Source organism: Typha angustifolia, chromosome 6 (genome assembly GCF_048772165.1).
Source record: "Typha angustifolia cultivar Huaian chromosome 6, ASM4877216v1, whole genome shotgun sequence".
Classification (NCBI taxonomy): domain Eukaryota; kingdom Viridiplantae; phylum Streptophyta; class Magnoliopsida; order Poales; family Typhaceae; genus Typha; species Typha angustifolia.
This window is the reverse complement of record NC_133244.1, coordinates 8,136,644-8,156,321: the sequence shown is the minus strand read 5'-3', so window position 1 is coordinate 8,156,321 and position 19,678 is coordinate 8,136,644. Positions and strand designations below refer to the sequence as shown.

General features: G+C 39.1%; 5 protein-coding genes across 6 annotated transcripts; 1 reads left to right on the top strand and 4 right to left on the bottom strand.

Annotated features, from left to right (window-relative positions):
- Positions 1-776: 776 nt before the first annotated feature.
- On the bottom strand, positions 777-4,665 carry LOC140760740 (uncharacterized). The gene is made up of 7 exons (XM_073097726.1): positions 4,468-4,665; positions 4,318-4,395; positions 3,584-3,690; positions 3,027-3,104; positions 2,173-2,274; positions 1,892-1,973; positions 777-1,113 (listed from the first exon to the last, which is right to left on the bottom strand). Exons 1-7 carry the CDS (start codon positions 4,595-4,597, stop codon positions 995-997), a joined length of 696 nt encoding a protein of 231 aa, XP_072953827.1. The 5' UTR covers positions 4,598-4,665; the 3' UTR covers positions 777-994.
- A 361-nt stretch (positions 4,666-5,026) lies between these two features.
- LOC140761581 (vicilin-like seed storage protein At2g28490) lies at positions 5,027-6,997 on the bottom strand. Its single transcript, XM_073098976.1, has 5 exons — positions 6,659-6,997; positions 6,396-6,577; positions 6,225-6,305; positions 5,778-6,137; positions 5,027-5,625 (listed from the first exon to the last, which is right to left on the bottom strand). The coding sequence occupies exons 1-5, from the start codon at positions 6,990-6,992 to the stop codon at positions 5,131-5,133; spliced, it is 1,452 nt and encodes a 483-aa protein (XP_072955077.1). The 5' UTR covers positions 6,993-6,997; the 3' UTR covers positions 5,027-5,130.
- A 1,132-nt stretch (positions 6,998-8,129) lies between these two features.
- Positions 8,130-12,387, bottom strand: LOC140761084 (probable serine/threonine-protein kinase PBL1). 2 transcript variants are annotated; one of them, XM_073098270.1, is made up of 5 exons: positions 12,187-12,387; positions 10,345-11,006; positions 9,718-9,975; positions 9,348-9,467; positions 8,130-9,022 (listed from the first exon to the last, which is right to left on the bottom strand). In XM_073098270.1, exons 2-5 carry the CDS (start codon positions 10,975-10,977, stop codon positions 8,396-8,398), a joined length of 1,638 nt encoding a protein of 545 aa, XP_072954371.1. In that variant the 5' UTR covers positions 10,978-11,006; positions 12,187-12,387; the 3' UTR covers positions 8,130-8,395. The 2 variants fall into 2 exon arrangements, with proteins under 2 accessions (XP_072954371.1, XP_072954370.1); XM_073098269.1 differs by having other exon boundaries at positions 12,162-12,386.
- A 2,492-nt stretch (positions 12,388-14,879) lies between these two features.
- LOC140761085 (chalcone isomerase-like protein 2) lies at positions 14,880-16,355 on the top strand. The gene is made up of 5 exons (XM_073098271.1): positions 14,880-15,027; positions 15,114-15,197; positions 15,436-15,591; positions 15,667-15,893; positions 15,988-16,355. Coding segments are annotated over exons 1-5 (630 nt in total). The 5' UTR covers positions 14,880-15,026; the 3' UTR covers positions 16,150-16,355.
- A 1,003-nt stretch (positions 16,356-17,358) lies between these two features.
- On the bottom strand, positions 17,359-18,509 carry LOC140761086 (RING-H2 finger protein ATL74-like). The gene has a single exon (XM_073098272.1). It carries the CDS (start codon positions 18,227-18,229, stop codon positions 17,663-17,665), a length of 567 nt encoding a protein of 188 aa, XP_072954373.1. The 5' UTR covers positions 18,230-18,509; the 3' UTR covers positions 17,359-17,662.
- Positions 18,510-19,678: the final 1,169 nt, after the last annotated feature.

Here is a 19,678-nt window from a genome sequence, read left to right as displayed (position 1 = left end):
TCACGTAATTGGCATTCCAATCTCCTCTCATCATAGAAATTATTCCGATCACTGATCACACACTTCCAGTGCCATGGAGGAGGAGGAAGAAGGAAGAGGGAGCCTCTGCATCTGCTTCGGGGATCACCACGCCACGCTGTTCGACGAGTTTGAGCGGCTCAGCTTCGAAATTCAGCTGAACAGGACCATCCTGAGGAGGAGCTACTCAGCGCCGAGCCCCGCACACTTTAAAATGGCAAGGGCATTGCAGAGTGGGGTCCAGGTACAACGGCCGGCACCCTGTAGCGAGGCAGCACCGGGGAAAAGACCTTGGAGGCTATCCACGGTGCTGAGGCGGCGGTTCAAATTCCGGCTGGTCTTCAGTGGCTGGAGGAGGTACTGGAGGAAGGAGGAAGCTGAGCCAAGTGAATCCAAGAACTTGCCAGGCTTGAAGTGGATGCACTAGAAATTTGTTGTGTTCATAAATATATTATCTTTGTATATTCCTCAAAGAATAATATGAAAGAAGAGGACACATCTTAAGAGCACGAATGATTCTGTCTTCAAAGTATCCAAAAAAAAAACCATTTGCAATATATACCTGACAAGCTTATCCATACAGTGCAGCAATTGTCTTAAGAACCCTGTATATGGCAGCAAATAACAATGAAAGAAGATTATGTATGTATTAATCCATACTTCATCTGCTGTTATTAGCTCGCATCAAATCATCTTGGAATTCAAATATGCATGGATGCTAGCAAGTAGATCTTCTCTCGTGTGATGTACAATATTCATGATAACCGACCTTTGACAGGGTCAGGATCTGTCATTGAGAAAAATCGTAGGTTCCAAATGACAAAAGCTAGATGCATGGACATCTCTTTGCAGATAATTTGCTACACTTATATGTATAAATCACAGAGTATACATAAAATGGGAAATTTTGGGACAAAGTTTTCTATCCGACAAAAAACCAAGCAAAACCTCAGTGGAAGGATTAGTTAGTGTTGTCTTATGCCCTGCTCATGTATTGGCCAGTTCTTGTGTCCACCAGAATATCTTCACCGGTGTTGACAAACAAGGGCACATTAACAACAGCACCTGTATCAAGTGTTGCCGGCTTTGACCCTCCTGCAAAGCAGATATTACATCACTCAAATTAGACATCCTTTACAACTTGGTTTTGCTTAGTGCATAGAACCTAGATGCTTTATATCCTTATAAGATGCATAACAATAGAGCCATAAAGCTAATCAAGGAGAAGCAAATAGTAATTCCAGCTTAGGACCTTGTTCCCCTGAGAGAGTCAATAAGATGGCCGTGAAAAATCTATATTTTCTGGTGCAATATGGGTAAATGGATTTATATTGATCCATATATAATATCTTGTTAGTTCATTTTACAGAGTACTACCAGATTTGGAATATACATAGGGCAGGCCCAACTCGACTCGGCTTGAGAGGTGGAAAAATTCATCTCGAGCTCGAGCTCGATTCGAACTGGAAAAGCTTAACTCGGCTTGGCTCTACTCTAGCTCAATGAGGTTCGTGAGATTGGCTGGGTAACTACAAATTGTTTTAATTACTACGCTATATAACATTTATACATTTATTTTAGTGTGTATATATATATATATATATTATCATCTCACATATTTTATATCAGGCCTATTCGAGTCGAGCTCAAGCGAGCCGACTCTAGCTCGGCTCGGCTCGAGCCAAGCTCACGAGCCTCATGCGCCGGCGAGAATTTTTGACAGCTTTATTGTCAGGTATATAGATATAGCCTAAAATATCACATGTTGTCCCGTGAGTCTAGGGCCATTATATCCCAGATGCATTACTGGTGTAGCAAATATGAATCATAAAACCATAGTTGGGAAAAATAAGGTTAAAGCAGCAAATATTACCTTGTGCAGTATCACCTCGTAGACCAGGATCCACATCAACTACAGTCAGCTTAACAGTGATGGGAAGTTCAAAATCAATAATCTACAAAACAGTGTTGTGTTCATCAAGTCCTTGCACATTTGAGTCAGAATCATGGTACATAAGCACAACTACAAGCAAGCATGTCATGTGCAAATCAAGCTCCCTTAGCGCATATATGCAGCCAGACATTTTCATTGTTCCTGCACATAACTTGACCAGAAATATTAACTAATGTATGAAAAACAGAAAAAGGAAATACCCGTCCATTCCAGAAGAGTAGACTGCAATCCATTCCCTCTTTCAACCATTTCATTTTGTCACCAACATCTGCCTCATTCAAGCGAATTTCTTCATAACTAGCCTGTGAAAATATTTATATTACCAACTAACCAACAGCATGTCTTAATTATGAGCTACAGCACCTAAGAAACAGAAGAATAGATGTTTTTATTCCAAGGTGGCAGTGAAGCACTGAAGCACATCATACATCTTCAGGGAGATTGAAGGTTTCACTTCTTCCAGCTAAAGGGGCAAGAAATGTCCCACTAATAGGACTTAATGTAGAAATTCTCCTGTATCTTCATGTACAGCTTATAAATCTGGATTGTGGAAGAGTCAATTTATTTTCAACATGATTCAATATTTCCTTCCTTCTATTATATCTAATTAGAAATATAACTAACATCTCCAGTGCTTGTATAAATGCATCAACCTAAAGTGTAATTGTAACAAATCACATACTCTAGAGCTAGAAGTGCTCCTTGCAACCACCGTCAAAGTTAAAGCAATTCCTTTTTATTACCATAGTGAAGCAAACTGGCTGCCTTCTAATTATACCTCTATATAAGAATAGATCATTCTGTAGGAAAAATTGGAAGAATACTGAATAGCAGTTTTTATGAAAAAAAAGAAAAGAAGGTTAAAACTTAAATATCATGCTTATGGAGGGAGTTTAGTATATGGCACTTTTAGTATCCAATGAAACCTGCGAACTGACCCTTCCAAGGAACTAGTAGCATGTTTCAAGAAGACAAAAAAGAGGGAAAGATAGATAGGAAGAAAGAGTCAGCTTTTGATTGTACTCTTGCACTAATTGAAAGCATACAAATTTACCAGATCCATGAAGACAAACTGGTTGCCATCTTTGTATGTGAACTGTTTGGTCTCCTTTAGAATATTTGCCTCTTGAATCTGAAAGAACAAAGCATGAATAAGTAGATAATTCTGATCAAAATAAGATAAACTAATATAATTTATCTGAAAACAGTAGCGGGCTGTGTATTAAACAATGCCTGAGAATGCTGTGAGCAACTAAATTATTCCATAGGTAATGAATAAACTAAACACGTGAATGATTCTTTACATGTTTCATGGGGCTGTATGAAGGAGATGATGGCATGTAAAATTGTAAAGTGAGGAACGAGAACAGCATAGTTTGCCCACATGATTCTGGAAAAGCTAATTTTCAGAGATATGCGGAGATGCCTTGTAATAATTTAAAGCTCCATACTGCAAAGATTGTGGTCAACGTAGTGGAACTTTATGGGGACAATCTCAATCACATAAATTTATTCCTTATCTACTAAGTCCCAAACCAAGAGTACATATACAACTCTTATGAAAATATCAGCTCTTAGAAAATACTACAGAATGTTCGGTCCTATATTTACCGTACTTCCAGCTCGAAATGTTTTCTCAACTGTGTTGCCTGTTACATAATTGCGCATTTTTGTCCTTACAAATGCTGCTCCTTTCCCAGGCTTGACATGCAGGAATTCTACAATTACCATCAGAAAGAAGAAATTAATCTAGAATACTACAAGAATTCATAACATAGTAAAGCTGATGTTTATTGAATAAATATGCATAAAAAAGCAACCACAAGTAACTAGTTATTTATTCGTGAATAAACATCTTATGACAGTACAAAAGGCAAGAGTATTAAGTTTGACGCATCATCATTATTTTTTTCCACCCAACTTTTTAATTCCTGCACTTATTTCCTTAACGAACTATGTATGTTTTCTTCGTATAAATTATAAAACATAGCTGCTCAGAGAAAATACGATACCTAATTATCCGTACCAAATAAAAAAAGTAGACGAACACTGTAAATATGCAATTCCTTTTTCAGAAGAAAATATCAAATTAGACCTAGTGCATCGCTACTTCCATGACACATTTATTCAAATAGCATATGTACAACATAAATTTCTCGTCATACAATATACACAGCATTAAATCACTTTATCCCCGATACAGAAAACCCGAATGTTATTCTCTCTTCTTCAACCTTATTCCCCTCAAATGGGACAAAAGAGTACAATGCCAATGTCCCTTTTCTAACTCGATCGTTTTTGGAACAAAATGGTGAACAATTTCTAGGAAGGACGAAGCCACGTACCCAAAACTCTCCAGGGAGCTCCATCGACCTCAATATTGGAACCTACCTTGATATCATTGCTCGAGAAGGCGTATATCCCTGAACCCAGAAACTCTTGCAGTCAAAACCACAAACATATAGAAGGCAAGAGAGAGAGGAGGTCAATATTACTCGAAAATCGCGAACGAAGGGGGGTGAGCGGAAGCGACCGTGGTCTCAGGAGCAACTGTGACGGATTACGAGGAGAGATGGAGGAGGAGGAGAAGAGGTGAACGTTGGAGGCGAGTCGGAGGGAAACCATTGCTCGCTTCCCCTTCTTTCTCCGGTGGTTTTGGAAAGCGGTGGTTCTTTACTACTTCCCCAGTGTTGATAAGGTATTCGAAACAGAGTAAGATATTGTGCACATTCACCCTTCTAAAATTACTTATTTACGCATACCTCCTTGGACATTACATATTTGCATATTTGGGCCAATCATGCCCCTATGTAGTCATGTTTACCTTTTCAAAACTAAAAATTAAAAAGGAAGAATTAAAGCTATTATTAATCATATTAAACTGGTACTGGTAGTAATAAATATTTTTGCATATCATGCAATATAAGCCAAAAAAAAAAAAACCTTTGAAATTATCACAGAGATAGAGAGAGAGAGAGAGAGTTTTTTTCAGAGTGAGAGAGAGAACGTGACAGAGAAATTTCGTAAGAAAGAAATCCCTCTTTATTAGCAAATTCTAGAAGATGTCCTCCTCGGTATTGCCAAACACAAAGACGGTCCAAAAAGAAAAAAGAAACAAAAGATATTAGGAAATTAAGTAGATGACCTTGACCATGAACTCATGCAAAAAAGACCCTCTTCCTAATTAAGATCGCCTCTCCATCCTTCTCCTCCTCCTTTTTCTTCTTCTCCTCCTCCTCCTTTTTCTTCTTCTCCTCCTCCTCCTTCTCTTCCTCGTGACGAGTCCAAGAAGGCAAGATAATTCCCTCGCTCTGAGAGTCAACCAACTCCTCCAGTTGCTTCTCATTGACTCCAAATGCAGCTGCAAGCTCACGTCCCCTCATGCTCCTTAGCACCGAGCTCGCGCCGGCGAGGAACTGCGGCCGGTTCTTCCTCGACGACGTCGTGAAGCCGAAGAATTCGAGCGGGCCTTCTTGCGCTGCCACTTGGCTGAAGGGGAAGTATCGCGGGATCCAGAACACGTCCCCCGGGCTCACCTTTGCGTTCATCGCCGACGATCCGTTAGGGAAGACCACCTGAATTGTGCCCGTGCCATTTAGGACGACGCCGTACTCCGTCGCTTCAGGGTTCAGATGAGGTGCCACCATTGATCCCTGCAATGTTAGTTCAATTGTTGTGTTAGAATTTATGTCACTTATCTGTAATTATCTAATAATTTGTAAGCTTTTATTAAAAAAAAATTACGTCTTATCCTACTTTCACCCAGAGTTCTCTCATTTATAAAGTTTTGGAGATCATTACTTACTGCAGTGAGATTGACAAGATAAACGCCAGTTCTTGTGTGTTTAAGAGGGGAGTAGGCATGCTCATCGATGGCGATGCTCCATCCGTATCTGTTCTCATAGCTTGGGTTTTCGTCGTAGAGGTTGTATGCAGGCGAAGAATGGGCATGCTCATGGCTCTTCCCATGCAGATAGCCAAGGAGCTTCCTCCATGACCATGTACTATCACCATCCTGTTCTTCCTCATCATCATCTGCAACCAATTTTCTCTTTTCGTCCATTTGCGTGTTATATTGAAGTATGTCTTCTTCCTCGTTGTTCAAGTAAATGATTGGCCCATTCTTTTGGCTTCCCATGATTATGGCCAATTCTTCATGTGTAATCTGTGTAAATTAAATTCTTTTAGAACTTATCTACGTTGTACAGTAGCAATTAAATCATGACAAGTTGATCAAGTTAAACTGACTCACGTTAAGGGCAGCTATGAGAGTATTGATATCAAATCCAGCAAGCACTGATGTCGGATAGCTTCCTCCTCCAATGAAGAAAGACTGCAGCAACAAAGAAAGCTAACTCATGTGCCTAAATCTAACTCTAAATGTTAATAGATTATGGAGGAAATTATAATGAACCCTGTTAACCTCATAAGACGCATATCCAAGGCTTTCAGACGAGTCGAGGCTGCAAATTATATGCAACTTCTCGCTCTTGCGGATGTTTACGACGTAGAAAGCCGACCCGCCCGAGACCACGCTGACATCGCCTCTCTTGAGGTTCTTCTCCACCAACTTATCCTCCTTGATCCACGCAATCTTCGCCTCACCTTCGCAATTCGTAAATCATACAATTAGTCGAATACGAGTAACTTAGAGATATAATATACTTTAACAGATTAGTAAAATACCTTCTTGGACGAAAAGGATGAGATTGGCATCAATGTATTGGGGAATTAAGAGGGTGTTGGGCTCCATGGAGATGAATCCAATGTGCATGGGGTTAGGGTCAGCCTTCCATCGATACCCCGAAACCACCCGGATGCTACCGCCGTCGGTCTCGACCACCTTCTTAGGCTTCCCGAGTATGAAGAGACCCTTCCCTCCTTCTATAAAGCCTCTCTCATCGTCATGGGAAATCTCTAGCTCCTCCAGGTATCCCTTCACTGCCTTCAATGACAAAGAGAAGAGTAGCAACATAGCCATAAGCTGCAGAGCCAGTTGGTTTCTCATGGCACCAACCATCTCTATTGTTCTCTTCCTAATTCTACTGAGCCTTTCGGTTTCAGTGAGGAGTCGTGGAAGAATGGAGGGGGGGTTAAAGTAGGGCTGGAGGGAGAATGTGCGGTCGACACGTGTCCTTTAAGTATGGTGCCTGGAGGTTTGACTTGGCCAAGTCAAATTATTAGGGATTTCCGGAGATATCTTCTGATTAACCCTTGACTGCTTCAGTTTATAGTGAGATTGACTTTAATAGATTAGAATACTTTAGTTGGGCCAAGACCATTATAATGGCCAGTGGGGCCACCGTAAGAAGGAAAAGAAAAAGAATTATGTCGATAATTTCGTAATCATAATTATATATTACTAAGATAATGCTTATGAGGAATTATTTAACCATAAGGTAATGAATAATTAACATATAAATAACATGCTTGTTTATATTGTGGATGGTGTCCGACAGTCCGGGGACGAGGACATCCCGCCGACGGCGTGTCGGATATGTAAATAGACACCCGTTAATAAGCTTTCAAGACTAAACCCTCGAAACTCATTCGCACAATTAAAATTTTCAAAATTCAAACTCTAAAACTTAAAAAAATCTCAAATCGCAACCTATCTCAATGCCAATGAGCTCTTTCTTCATAGTCGACGCTCCCGACGATCTCCTCCTCCCTCCATGATGCTCCCGAACTCCTCCTCCTACGACAACACTCGTAACAAGCTCCCCATCCTCCTGATTGAGAAGTAAATAGATGAAGTGAGTAGATAGGAGCGGGTAGGTAGGAACAGGTTAAATTTGAGTAAATAGGTGTGGTTTTTTTTTTTACACAGCACTGATGAGTAAAATTTAAATTATAAATAATTTTATTTAGTGATATAAGATTGTGTGTTAGTGATTGATATATATATATATTATTAATTTATTTAACGTCGTATCCTAGTATTGTCCATATCCTTTTTTTTTAATTTATCATATAGCACTGTCACTATCGTGTCAGTGTTCATTGTGTTAGGCCAAACAATAATAAAATCTATCTTAATTCAAGTCTTGTGAACGCTTAAGAAAAAAGGGACCATCAATCCGTTCGGCTCAAGAAATCATCTGTAAATTATTTGAAATTAGTTGGACGTTACATAGAAACAGATGTTTGATGAATCTGAAGAGAAGAATAATAGAATTTTCACTGCATATTCGTTTATTGAAGAAGTTATACAGATTCCTCACAGAAATCTGATGTATTCATTCACAATAACAGCCGCACACACTTGATTTATCTACAGATTCTAAACCTAAAATCATAATTCTACCTAAACAGCAGACAGATAAATGAGCATACGATGATACTTTATTGTACATTATATTGGGGGACTTGGAAGCCAAAAATAATAAAGTCATCATATGGGGAAAAAACCAATATGGACAATCAGAAGCCTTCAACCCTGGGCCTCTGCATAATAGGAGAGGATGGCCTCCTGGTAGTGCTTATCCTGGTTTCTTCCAATGTAATTGTGGACGAGCAGGTCCGAGGAGGGAGAAGTACAGATGTCGATGTCCGAGGTGAAATTAATGGCTGGCTTCTTGAAGGAGGTGATGGCGAGAAGTTCACTGCAGGTTGCGGTGGGATGATGCCATTGAGACTTGGAGACTTCATCATCAACTTTCCTGAAGCAGCAGATGGTTCTTGAAGTGGGTAGCGGCAAGGGTACTTCATATCCTGAACGCTAGCAAGGGACTCCACAATGGCCCTCATGATAGGCCTTTCCGATGGGTCCTTCTGGAGACATTTTAAGGCTAAGTCAGCAACAGTTCGAGCAGCCTTGGGTGGAAACCGTCCTTTTATGCGGGGGTCCATGATGAGGGATAGGCGATAATCATCTGCAAGAAACGGCTTGCTCCATTTGACAATGTTTCGCTCTTCTTTTGGGTAGCGAGAATCAAGATTCTTCCTTCCAGTCAATAGTTCGAGAAGGACAATCCCGAAACTCCAAACATTGCTCTTAGGAGTTAATAATCCTTTCTCCAAAGTCTCCACAGATAGGTTTGCAGTAGCCTGTCAACAAGCTAACATAGCTTAGACTATTATGAATTTCAAGCAGACGACTTATTAACAGACCAAGTAGTAGATAAGCTAATTTTTATTTTTTGGGTGCTTAGGGCTTCAATCATTCAATTATTTTTTTTAAGGCCAAAAATTAGATTGGAATTTTCAAAGAAGACAAAAGAAAGAGATCCTCCACTATGAATACATCGGAAAAGTGTTTACAAACTTTTGAATCATGCATTGAAAAAATATGGCATCTGCAGTTGCTATCTCTTACTGTAGGAAGGACAATATAATAATGTGGTTACTTTCTTTATCAATAAATAGCACTCACCGTAGATGCATTACAGATCTCTGCATCAGTATTATAGCCAACACATCCATATCCTGATAGCTTTGCACTGAAATCCTTATCAACTTGTATATTTGAAGTAGAGAATTCATTGTACATGGCCTGTCGCAAATAATATCTACCATAAGAAAATTGCTAGATAAAGCATTACAGTAAACAGATACAGAACAATGTATAATGTGGTACTTATAGAATAGTTTATCGATTAAAATGTCACCAAGTGCTAATGAAGATAGAGCCACATTCTTACAATCGTAAAGCTTAAGAGAAATGTTTTTTTTACTTGCATACTTGTTTTCCATGTAATATCAGTTGGCAGACCAATCAAATCAAGGATGAAAACCAAAATCACCTGAAAAGGCCCTTCTTCATGCAAGAACGCTAGACCCCGTGCAGCACAGAGGGCAACTTTCATCCGCGTAGACCAATCAATGGAAGGACCATCAGATTTTCCATGTAGTAGTCTATCCAAGCTACCATGATAAAGCCTCTCATAGACCAACATCCGTTCATTAGAACCCTCTTGAGCATGAAACCCTATTAATTTACACAAATTGGGATGCTGCAGGGACGCCAGTGTATTCACCACGTTCATGAAGTCCTTCAAATCCTATAAAATAAAGACCATAAGGTTCCATGAAATATCTTAACTGTTATACAAAGCAAAAGGGCTATCATCTTTCTTCCTTGTCCAAACTATATCATACCTAGTGGACTTTCTAGAGGGATTGTTCTTGGGTTGTATAAGCCTAGAATGTTATAGAGAAGGTAAACTACTCTACCGGTCAACTTCCATCATAATTTTCCAAGGCAAGTCCTATATTCTCATTCTGCTTTGGCTAGAATTTGACATCAATTTTTGGAGAGTTGATGTCAGATTTAATTTAACCTCCTCATGCATTGGAACTCAGTAGTTCCAATAATTTTACCTTAGAGAAAAAGAAATAATTGCAATTGAATTCTGATATGAGCAGCATACTTGAGAGGAGGGATGTGACCGAGTAACTGTAGCTTCAATCTTCTTAGAACCAATTATTTCATCTCCAAATGTTGCCTTATATACTGTTGTTGTAATACCTTCTGACACACAGCGATCACCAGAGAAATATTGGCAAGCAGATGAAACCTCTTCATAAGAGAAGTTACGAAGACCACCACCCCCTAATGGAGGCAATGGCAGAGGGCCAGAAGTTGCAATAGGCCCGCTGGCAGTTCTTGCTTTGAAGCTTCCCAAATTCTTCAAAACAGAAGTACCTTCTGGTGACGGAAGTGGAAGAGGAATAGGATTTGAAAAATGTTGCTCCTTTACTGACCCTCTACCTTTGGCCTCTTCTTGATCGTCAATTTCATTGGCTGTAAGAGCATCCTCATCAGAAAAAACAAGGCTAGAGGGAGCAGATAATGCTCGAGCTCTGCTGTAAAGCATTTTATTTGCCGCTTGTGACGTTTTGCTCCTATTTCTGAAACTTGCAGGGGCAGATTGAAGGGATGGTCCACGAGATTCAGGTTCAGGAAGTCGAGATGTCCTACTTTCCTTCATATCAGTAGCTTTCTTATTTATGATGTGCACACTTCTCTTTTTCTTATATTTAAAGACAGTAAAACAGCCCATCTTGTGAGTATTGGAGAACTAGATATTCCCTGCATAGGAAACAATAATATGAGACTGAAGTGTAACAGGAGTAAAATTACAGAACCTAAAAATAAGCAGGACTAGATCATAAACAGTTGCATTTAATGAAGGCAAAAGCCGCAAAACAACTCTAGACTTATAATGTTGGTCTCATCTGCTAAGGTAATTGAAATTTAATTTAAATAACTATTGCTGAATAGTTAAATCAGAATTCGAGGAAAAGAGTGAAAAGATTGATGCAGCTCAATTTGAATTCTATGGAAATGAATGGCATCAACTACCACTTATTAAATGTGAATATATTATTGTTCAACATGTTGAAACCAACGCAATCTAAACTTAGATTTGAAATAGTTTGCTTGCTTTTCAGCACCTAAATTCATTTCCACTTTATTTACTGGACCTATCTCCAAGGCTTCACAGCAATATCTCACACTCTAATTTTAACAAATTCAATAATTATTCATATCTATATAACCTTAAAATCATGAATTTCATTAACATAAGTCACCAAAGTTACCTGAAGAAGTTGAGCCAGCCTACCATTAAATGTTGATATCATGGTTCTAAAAGGAAGAACTCTAAAGTGGCTTGGTAACGCCAATAAATCAGTAAAAATATCATCATCTCACCTTAACCAATCCCGTCAGTATCATATACATATATCCTCCAAAAGATATTTAAAATATTACCGACAAGATTATTATACTCTACAAGTGATCTCTTCAACTGATCCCATTTAAAATGATATTTGCGAACAATTGTAAGTTCGCCATATCTAGCTCCAATCATGTTAGAAGAAAAAAAAAATTCTCAAAATCGCAAGTTACAGAATTACCCGTACGATTAAGATTCCAAATTTATATCAATGAAATGTATAAACTTAGAAAACGCATCTGAAAATTTCAAGGAGAACCCAATGAAGAAAAGAACAACGAAGATTCAGCTCTTCTCCAACCAAAGCACCTCCAGGTAAACAGAAGTTCGAACATTGATGATCTAACTCAACATAGTTCTACAAGAAACTAAAAAGGAACCAAAAAGATCAATTGAGCAGAAAGCGATACAAAATTCTCACGGTCGGGGCCAAAAGTTTTCATCTTGAAAACAAATTCCATCTAATTTCCTCAAAATACACGAAATTGGGAGCAAAAAAGTAGTACCCAAAAAGGATGGCAAAGATTCCACCTTGGAGGAACCAACCCCTCCAGCTTCGCCACCACGCGGCGGATCCACAACAAGATGCCTCCTTGGCGAAGATATAGAAACCCTAGTAGAGAGGAAGGATAGGAGACAAGAGAGTACAAGGAAATAAAAATAACAAAATAATAATAATAATAATAATAATGACAATAATAATAATAGGAAAAACAGGGGAGAAAGGGGAAAAAAATATATTAGCGGGGAAGAGAGAAGGGATTGCAGTGGTCAAAGCCGGAGATATTGCCGAAAGCAACTACGAGGAAAACCTTTCCATCTCTCCTTTCATCCGTTTACAAAAAGCACCTTCCAGTTTAAGAAAATTACCAAAACTATGCTTGCTAAGTTTTCAGATTTATTCTTCTCATTTGTCAATATTGTGATTAGAATAGCTTACAAGCTTTTGCTTTTGCTGGAACAAGATAACGTATTGGACCGGAAAGTAAATACGGAAGAGTAAAAGGACACTTTTTTTAAAATAAGTCCTCTAATTTACAGAATTACATAAATAAATCAAAGTAGAGGGGGCAGAAGGAATATTCACGGGATAAATTTTGAGTGTGGGCCCTATGAAGAAGTCGATGCGACAACCCGGTCAAAGTTGGAAAAATAATTTTCAAAGCAGTTTAGGTGCGGTCAAAGATGAGAAGGAATTAGGTGTTGACCATCGGTCCACCGTTGGATTAATCTTAGCTGGAGGCATCGACGGTCGTAAATTGCGGGATCTGCGTGAACGGCCCCGAAAGTCGAACAGTATGAGTCACGTTTTGTTGGATGAGCACCACATATTGATTTCTCCACGCGTCATGATTAGCACAATCATGTGATTGGATCTTGCACGAATCTCCATCTTGATCATCTTAAGTCGATCAAGGCCGTCCAGTACTGAGAGTTCTTGGCTAGTGTTTTTCTATATAAATTATTTTCTCAATCAAATGATTCTTATAAAAATATTAAACTAAAAATGATTTTATAAGGGAACATTTTTTTTTTCTTTTTTTTTTAATCGCTTCAAATTTTTCTTCATAAGTCAGTCAACTTGTTCATCAACTTATATTTATAAATCACTGACTAGGAAAATAATTTTATAATATATCTAATTTCGTATATAAGTTCTCATTTATCTAAAAATAAATACTATCGTAATTTTTGTGTAAGTAATGTAGAACTCAACTATACATTTAAAAAGGTTTACAAAGACACCTAGTTGTCGAGTTACTTATTTTTAAAAATAAAAAACTACTTTGAGAAAAGTTTAATTTAATCACTCAATACTTGTGAGTTCTTCATTGTTACGTGTGGATGGAAAGAGGATGACTTGGCCACCAAACAGACCGTAGGAAATAAGGACTTCTCTTTTTCTCACTCTAGAAAGCAAATACTAGATATTACTAAGTATAAGGAAATGGTTTGGTCACTCAAAAAGACAAAAGCTTCTCAATCACTAGTCTAAACACAATTTATGTTATGTTGAACAAGTGATTATCAAATGGAAAGTAGGGAAAAAAAACCCGAGTAGCTCAACGTGTACTTCAAAGTTGATGACTTATAAGATTCTTAGATCAATTGTACAAATCTCAATTCAATTCTTAAGAAGATAAACTTATTAGAAGTCCTCACTATTAATTTACCTCTCTTTTTTGTTTTTGCCCTTTTATCTTCTTATAGAGTAGGTGGTCTAGTTTGTTGAATAGATTGAACACTACTTTAGTTTGAATATTTGAAGTTAATTATTGGATTGAAGCCATCCAAATTAAATGAGACAAGTAGAAGAAGCTCATTAATAGATTCCTATAGTACTAAATTTTGATTGGAATTGAAACGAACTTTTCTCTTATGGTTCTTTCCGTGTTCTTTTGTATTATTTTTCGACAATTTATTACTTTTTAAAATTCCTTCGATCACACACGGAAGAATTTCCTTAGAAGTTTTTTTTTTAAAAAAATTGTATTGTCTGGTTTGGTCTTTAGACTTGCTAGTATATCATGGATAGTTCTTTTAGTGCAAACGTAGTTATCTATGACAACAAGTAAGAAAAGATGGAGGCTTGAACTTTGAGTCATTCCTTGCAAATGAGAGAAAGAAAAGTATCCTCTCTTACATATGGCAAGCTTATTAAGTGAATAGAAGAGTGACAGCAACTAATAAGTGTATGTTGAACAGTTTATTATATTCACCCTATGAGCTTCCATGACCTCGAATTGAATCAAAGTCCGGCACGTCAAATTTCTTAATATTTGACTACAAAACCTTGTACTATATAATTTGAGAAATTGAAGATTTAATCATTTCGTAAAATTAATTTTATTATATTTTTTATTTTGAAGAAACGCTCGCACATACATAAAATTTCATTAATGAGAATATTGGAATAGAGCGGCGACTCTTTTAGTTATTGTTTTAACTCTAGAGAAGAAAAAAAAACTTAGGTTTTATTGCATCTAGTAAAAGTTGCTCACCTAGCTAAACTCGTTTTTATTAAATAAAACTATTATATCTGATGTAGATTAAAAGTCACATAGTCGCATAATTAAATTTTCAATGCACCTATTCAGGCATAATGTTTGGTGTGCATACCTACATCAGTCATAAACTGAGAAAAAAAGAAAAGAGTGGATGCCTTTGATTTCTGTGCACCAACCTCCAGCCCTAACTTCTGGCCTGCAAGCTTGCAGCTAGGTGGAGGTAGTTAGCATCAGATATTGCCAACTACCTCCTACCTATCTTATAAAACCTCTCAACCTTCTTTCTCTGAATCACAATCAACAGCCAATACTCTTTAAGCTTATTGTTCACTGTCTCTCACCATTCATCACTCTCTTCTCATCAGTATGTGTACCTTTTCGGTTTGTTAAAAACTTTATGTTGTCTTAGTTTTGTTTATAAGATTGTATCTCCCATCTCCAATTTTGCAGTGGGCTCTGAGATGGTTATGGTGGATGGAGTTCCATTTCCTCCTGATGTCACAGTCACCAAGCCTTTGTCTCTCTTGGGTCATGGCAAGTACTGATAACTAACACTACTTTGGTTAACCTTTGTGGAATTCTAGGTTGTTATTTCTTTCAGGAATAGCATGTTCTCAAAGTATTCATCTCTAGATTCTTGTCCATATGTCAGATTTATCTGATAAAAACATATTTTCCAAGTATGAAATTTCAAACACTCAAATATGATTAACACTGTTTATGAACAAATTTGATCAGAGACTTATGACTTCAGATTTGTCTTCAAGCACAGGTATAACGGATATTGAAATCCACTTCCTTCAGATCAAGTTCAACGCAATTGGGATTTACTTGGAGAATGAAATTGTTGCACATTTGGGCAATTGGAAGGGGAAAACGGCTGCCGAGATAGCCAAAGATGATGCCTTCTTTGAGGCTCTTGTTTCAGGTGAAACAATGCAGACAGAGTGAAGTAAATGGCCTAAATTAAAGAGAATTAATATTATGTAATCCTTTTTGGCAGCTCCTGTTGAAAAATTATTCAGAATAGTGGTGATAAAAGAAATAAAAGGCTCCCAATATGGTGTGCAATTGGAGAGTTCTGTGAGAGATAGATTAGCAGCTATTGACAAGTACGAAGAAGAAGAGGAAGAAGCACTAGAGAAGGTAGCTGAGTTCTTCCAGGCCATCTACTTGAAGACAGACGCAGTGATCACCTTCCATTTCCCTGCAACATCTCACACTGCAGAGGTGAGGAGTGAGGACATGCCATGCTTAGATTAATATAGATAGCTATATTAATTTTGCTTGTTAATCTAATTCCTCTCATTGGTTTCATGTGAAGATATCATTTGCGACACAAGGTAAAGAGGAAGTAAAGATGAAGGTGGAAAATGGCAATGTGGTTGAGATGATCCAAAAGTGGTACTTGGGTGGGAGCAGAGCTGTGTCTCCTACCACTGTGAACAAGTTGGCCGAAAACCTTGCAGAATTGCTTTCCAAGTAGATTTTCTTTATGAAATCCTACTCCAAATAAACTGTTGCCTTCCCCTTGACATTGAGGAGAGTAGTTAACTCTAGTTCATGGCGTACTCTGCTTGCAATTTGTTGAAGAAGAGTTAGGTGGGTGACTAATGAAATGGTGTATGTGAACTAGTAAATTTGATGTCTACAAGTTCGGGTGATAATCTTAGTAAAAATCTTCTTCTAGCACTTGCGGCTTATTTGTTTTAAAAGAAAATTAGTGATAATCATATTTTCCGATCAATAGACTAAATCATCCACAAGTGGAGTATTTCCACACGCAAGTATTTAGTTGTCTAACCCATGCAGTAGTGACCTAATTGTATTGTCTCATGTATCATAGATGGCGACTCGATTGTCTAACCCATGGATAAGCTTAAGGTCTCTTTTTTAACAATCAAAGACAGTGTTTAAGCCCAAATTATGCCAATCTTGGCACGTCAAGGATATGATGCCCAGTCCATCTCAAAATCATAGCATAGAATGATTCATCTGGTTCGCGATAATGACACATGACCAATTGCTCGACGACAACAAGGCTGCAGTGAAACTTTGTCATTGGACGTATCAAAAAGTTAGAACGAATGCCAAACCGCATCAAAAGTTTGAACATTTGCTCACCAACTTGGAGTTGGAGATGGGCTCGCTCTGATTCCCAACCCATCATCACCTACTGAGGGAGACCCTAAAGATACACTTGTGTGGGCATTTGACGCCTCTTCTGGGCTCCAACTCTATGGCACACTAAAGATACAAACAACTAACTCGTTGATGACCATAGGATGGGGGGGGAGGATTGGAGATTCTATTCCAGGCCCATGAACTCTTGTTCCTTAGTGCTCCACATATGCCCTTGCAAAGCGATCATAGTCTTCTTAAGTATTTGGAGGTTACAATTAGAGGAAAGCAACACCAATGAAGTGACTCATATGGTTGTAGGATTTCTATTCTCTCCTGCCCTTTTGTGGTTCAGTAAGACCCATGATATCCCACCCAAGGAAGAGGTGCTTTTGATTGGTTGTCGGACCGACGTGATTCAATCTATTTGGGATAACTACGCATGTGCTTTACTCTAAATACTACTAAAAAGTAGACGCAGGTACTTTGCCTAATTTGCAAGAAATTGCCTCGCTTTTAACAGGGAAAGCTGCTTTAGGATGAGCTTCAAATTAAGAGAAAATTGGTACAAGTATGAGTAGAAGCATTAAAATTATATTAAAAAAAAATTAGAATGAAGCTTAATCATTTCTTCTATACTTAATGTGACAAGGAGGATAAAAAAATATATATATTGTCTACCTTGTTTCTCAAAGATAAAATTTGGTAAAATTAGCTTAAGCATTCTCTCTATTCTTATCTTGGAGTTCCATACCTAAGCATGCAAATTTACAACCACCGCAAACCAGATAAACAACAAGACGGCCCCCAATCATCCAACTAAAGGAGCAGAAAAAGAAGAGGTCACTGACCCAATTCATCAAATATCTTGGGGGGCATCATCTCACCTCGTCCGCCACTGCGGCGACGCTTCCCGGCTCGCCTCTCCCTTCTTCCTCATCCCTCATCGCCTTCTCAAGCAGCGAATTCCGACACGTCGGACACGACGAGTGCGCGGCGAGCCACGTGTCGATGCACCTGACGTGGAAGCGGTGGTTGCATTTGGGCAGCACGCGGACCTTCTCCCCATCCGCGAACTCCCCCAAGCATATGGGGCAATCCATGGCCCGATCACTACTCCCAGGAGAGAACACCTCCACCGGAATCCTCCTCAGCGCCCGCTTCTTCAGCCCGGTGGCGGCGAGCCGCGCCGCCGCCTCCTCCGGCGTCTCGAACGCGATACGGCGGCCGCACCGGAGCGCGCAGCGCACGATGGAGTTGAGCCCCAGCGCGCATATCAAGGCGCAGAGCAGCGCCGCGAGGATGATCACCATGTTCGTGTCGAAGCTCCCGTCCCCTCCGCCGGCGGCGGCACCGCCGCCGCCGAGTTGGCGCGGCTTGCTCCCATCTGCCCCCGCCGGCTCAGCCGGCGGCGTTCCAGCGAGTATGCCAAGGCTTCGCCGCATGAGCTATGGTGCGTCTGTTTTGCTTACAAGCTTGCGTTTTCTTCTTTCCGGAGGTGAGTTGAGAGTGGATTCTTTGAGAGATGGAGAAATAGAAAGAGGCAGGGAGGTACATCTATATATATACCTTGCTGGACTTAGTAGACTTGTTAAGATTAATTAATAGTTTTGCTGGCATGAGAGGGGAGTTAGTGGGCAAAGATCAAATCAAGGTTTGTAGTTCCTCTCTCTCTCTCTCTCTCTCTGTATCTCTTCTCTTTTTGTTTCCTATTTTACATTTACTCTTTCCACTTAGGATATCCTAATACACGTACTTAAATACTTTCTCAGTGTATATAGTCTCTTTCTTTCAAAGTATTGAAATGGCATGACAAAAGAGATTAGGTTCCATAGCTTTTAGTCAAAGAATGACAAGGAAAGGGCTAAGGGGATTAGGCACCAGATGCTCACCTAATCAATAGAATTGGGTTAGCGCACCAAAACCATTAACCACCACTTGTTTAGCTTTCAGGTTGCAGACACATGCAGTGAAACAAATGTCTTGTCCAAGGTGGGCAGATATTTTTGCCAATCCCCCTCCTATCGTTCTACTTTATTATTATTATCTCAGTGTTACAGTGTGTTTGGGTCCTTTTCGCCTTTCTTCTGTGGCTGCTGCTGATTTTTGAGTGAGTGAGGCTTGAAAGTTAAGCCAAGGGGAGGGAGGGAGGGAGGGAGGGAGGGAGGGGTTGATATTTTTCTTTCTTTCTTTTTTATTGGGGGGGGGGGGTGGGGGGTTCAGTTGGGCCATCTCGATCTCTTCGAGATGTTTATCCGCATGAGGTCGGAGAAAATATCTAGCGGTTGTGTCCATTTGTTCGTCGGGCCCACCCCTCCTGGAAGGGCATGTGACAGTGAGGGACTTCGCTGGATCTTCTGCACTTCCCACAATAAGAAGTCGCCACACTCCGCACCTGGCAGCATCTGACTGGCTCGCACATCTTTTCCTCCCGAATTCGAATTCTCGCTTTAAATGTGGTGGACATAAAATATAAATTATGTGATTAAACTTTTTTTTTTAATCATTGTCCTAATAAAGATCACACTCTAATTACCCTCAAAATGAAACACTCATTTTAATTCCGACTTTAATTTGAACCCTACATTATAGTCCACAAAGTTTACTGAAACACTTACCTACTTCTTACTTAGTATCTCTAGAAAAACATGCTTCACATTGCAATAATATATGTTACCTTCCACGCACCTAATACTTGTTCGGATAAATAAACAACTCATGCATCATTAATCGACAATGTCTTAGGTACTTTCTGTCATATAGTTTTCAAACATATTGGATACTAAATATTAAAATTTAAAAGAAAATAAAACTCGTGTTATGAAAAATAAACTATCTTAGTTGGGTTGGCTGACTGGCTCGCCTTAACAACATCATCTTTTGGGAATATAAAT

Bases quoted from the DNA above. Each gene is read 5' to 3' on its own strand.
- LOC140760740 (XM_073097726.1), bottom strand. From the start codon at position 4,597: ATGGTTTCCCTCCGACTCGCCTCCAACGTTCACCTCTTCTCCTCCTCC. The intron at 4,396-4,467 runs GTAATATTGACC...TTCTGGGTTCAG, and splicing joins CCTTCGTTCGCGATTTTCGA to GGATATACGCCTTCTCGAGC. The intron at 3,691-4,317 runs GTACGTGGCTTC...TGGTAATTGTAG, and splicing joins AGCTCCCTGGAGAGTTTTGG to AATTCCTGCATGTCAAGCCT.
- LOC140761581 (XM_073098976.1), bottom strand. From the start codon at position 6,992: ATGGTTGGTGCCATGAGAAACCAACTGGCTCTGCAGCTTATGGCTATG. The intron at 6,306-6,395 runs GTTAACAGGGTT...TTGTTGCTGCAG, and splicing joins TTGGATATGCGTCTTATGAG to TCTTTCTTCATTGGAGGAGG. The intron at 6,138-6,224 runs GTGAGTCAGTTT...TAATTTACACAG, and splicing joins CTCTCATAGCTGCCCTTAAC to ATTACACATGAAGAATTGGC.
- LOC140761084 (XM_073098270.1), bottom strand. From the start codon at position 10,977: ATGGGCTGTTTTACTGTCTTTAAATATAAGAAAAAGAGAAGTGTGCAC. The intron at 9,976-10,344 runs GTATGCTGCTCA...TTTATTTTATAG, and splicing joins GGTCACATCCCTCCTCTCAA to GATTTGAAGGACTTCATGAA. The intron at 9,023-9,347 runs GTGAGTGCTATT...GCTTGTTGACAG, and splicing joins AGATCTGTAATGCATCTACG to GCTACTGCAAACCTATCTGT.
- LOC140761085 (XM_073098271.1), top strand. The intron at 15,198-15,435 runs GCAAGTACTGAT...CTTCAAGCACAG, and splicing joins TTTGTCTCTCTTGGGTCATG to GTATAACGGATATTGAAATC. The intron at 15,894-15,987 runs GTGAGGAGTGAG...TTTCATGTGAAG, and splicing joins CAACATCTCACACTGCAGAG to ATATCATTTGCGACACAAGG.
- LOC140761086 (XM_073098272.1), bottom strand. From the start codon at position 18,229: ATGCGGCGAAGCCTTGGCATACTCGCTGGAACGCCGCCGGCTGAGCCG.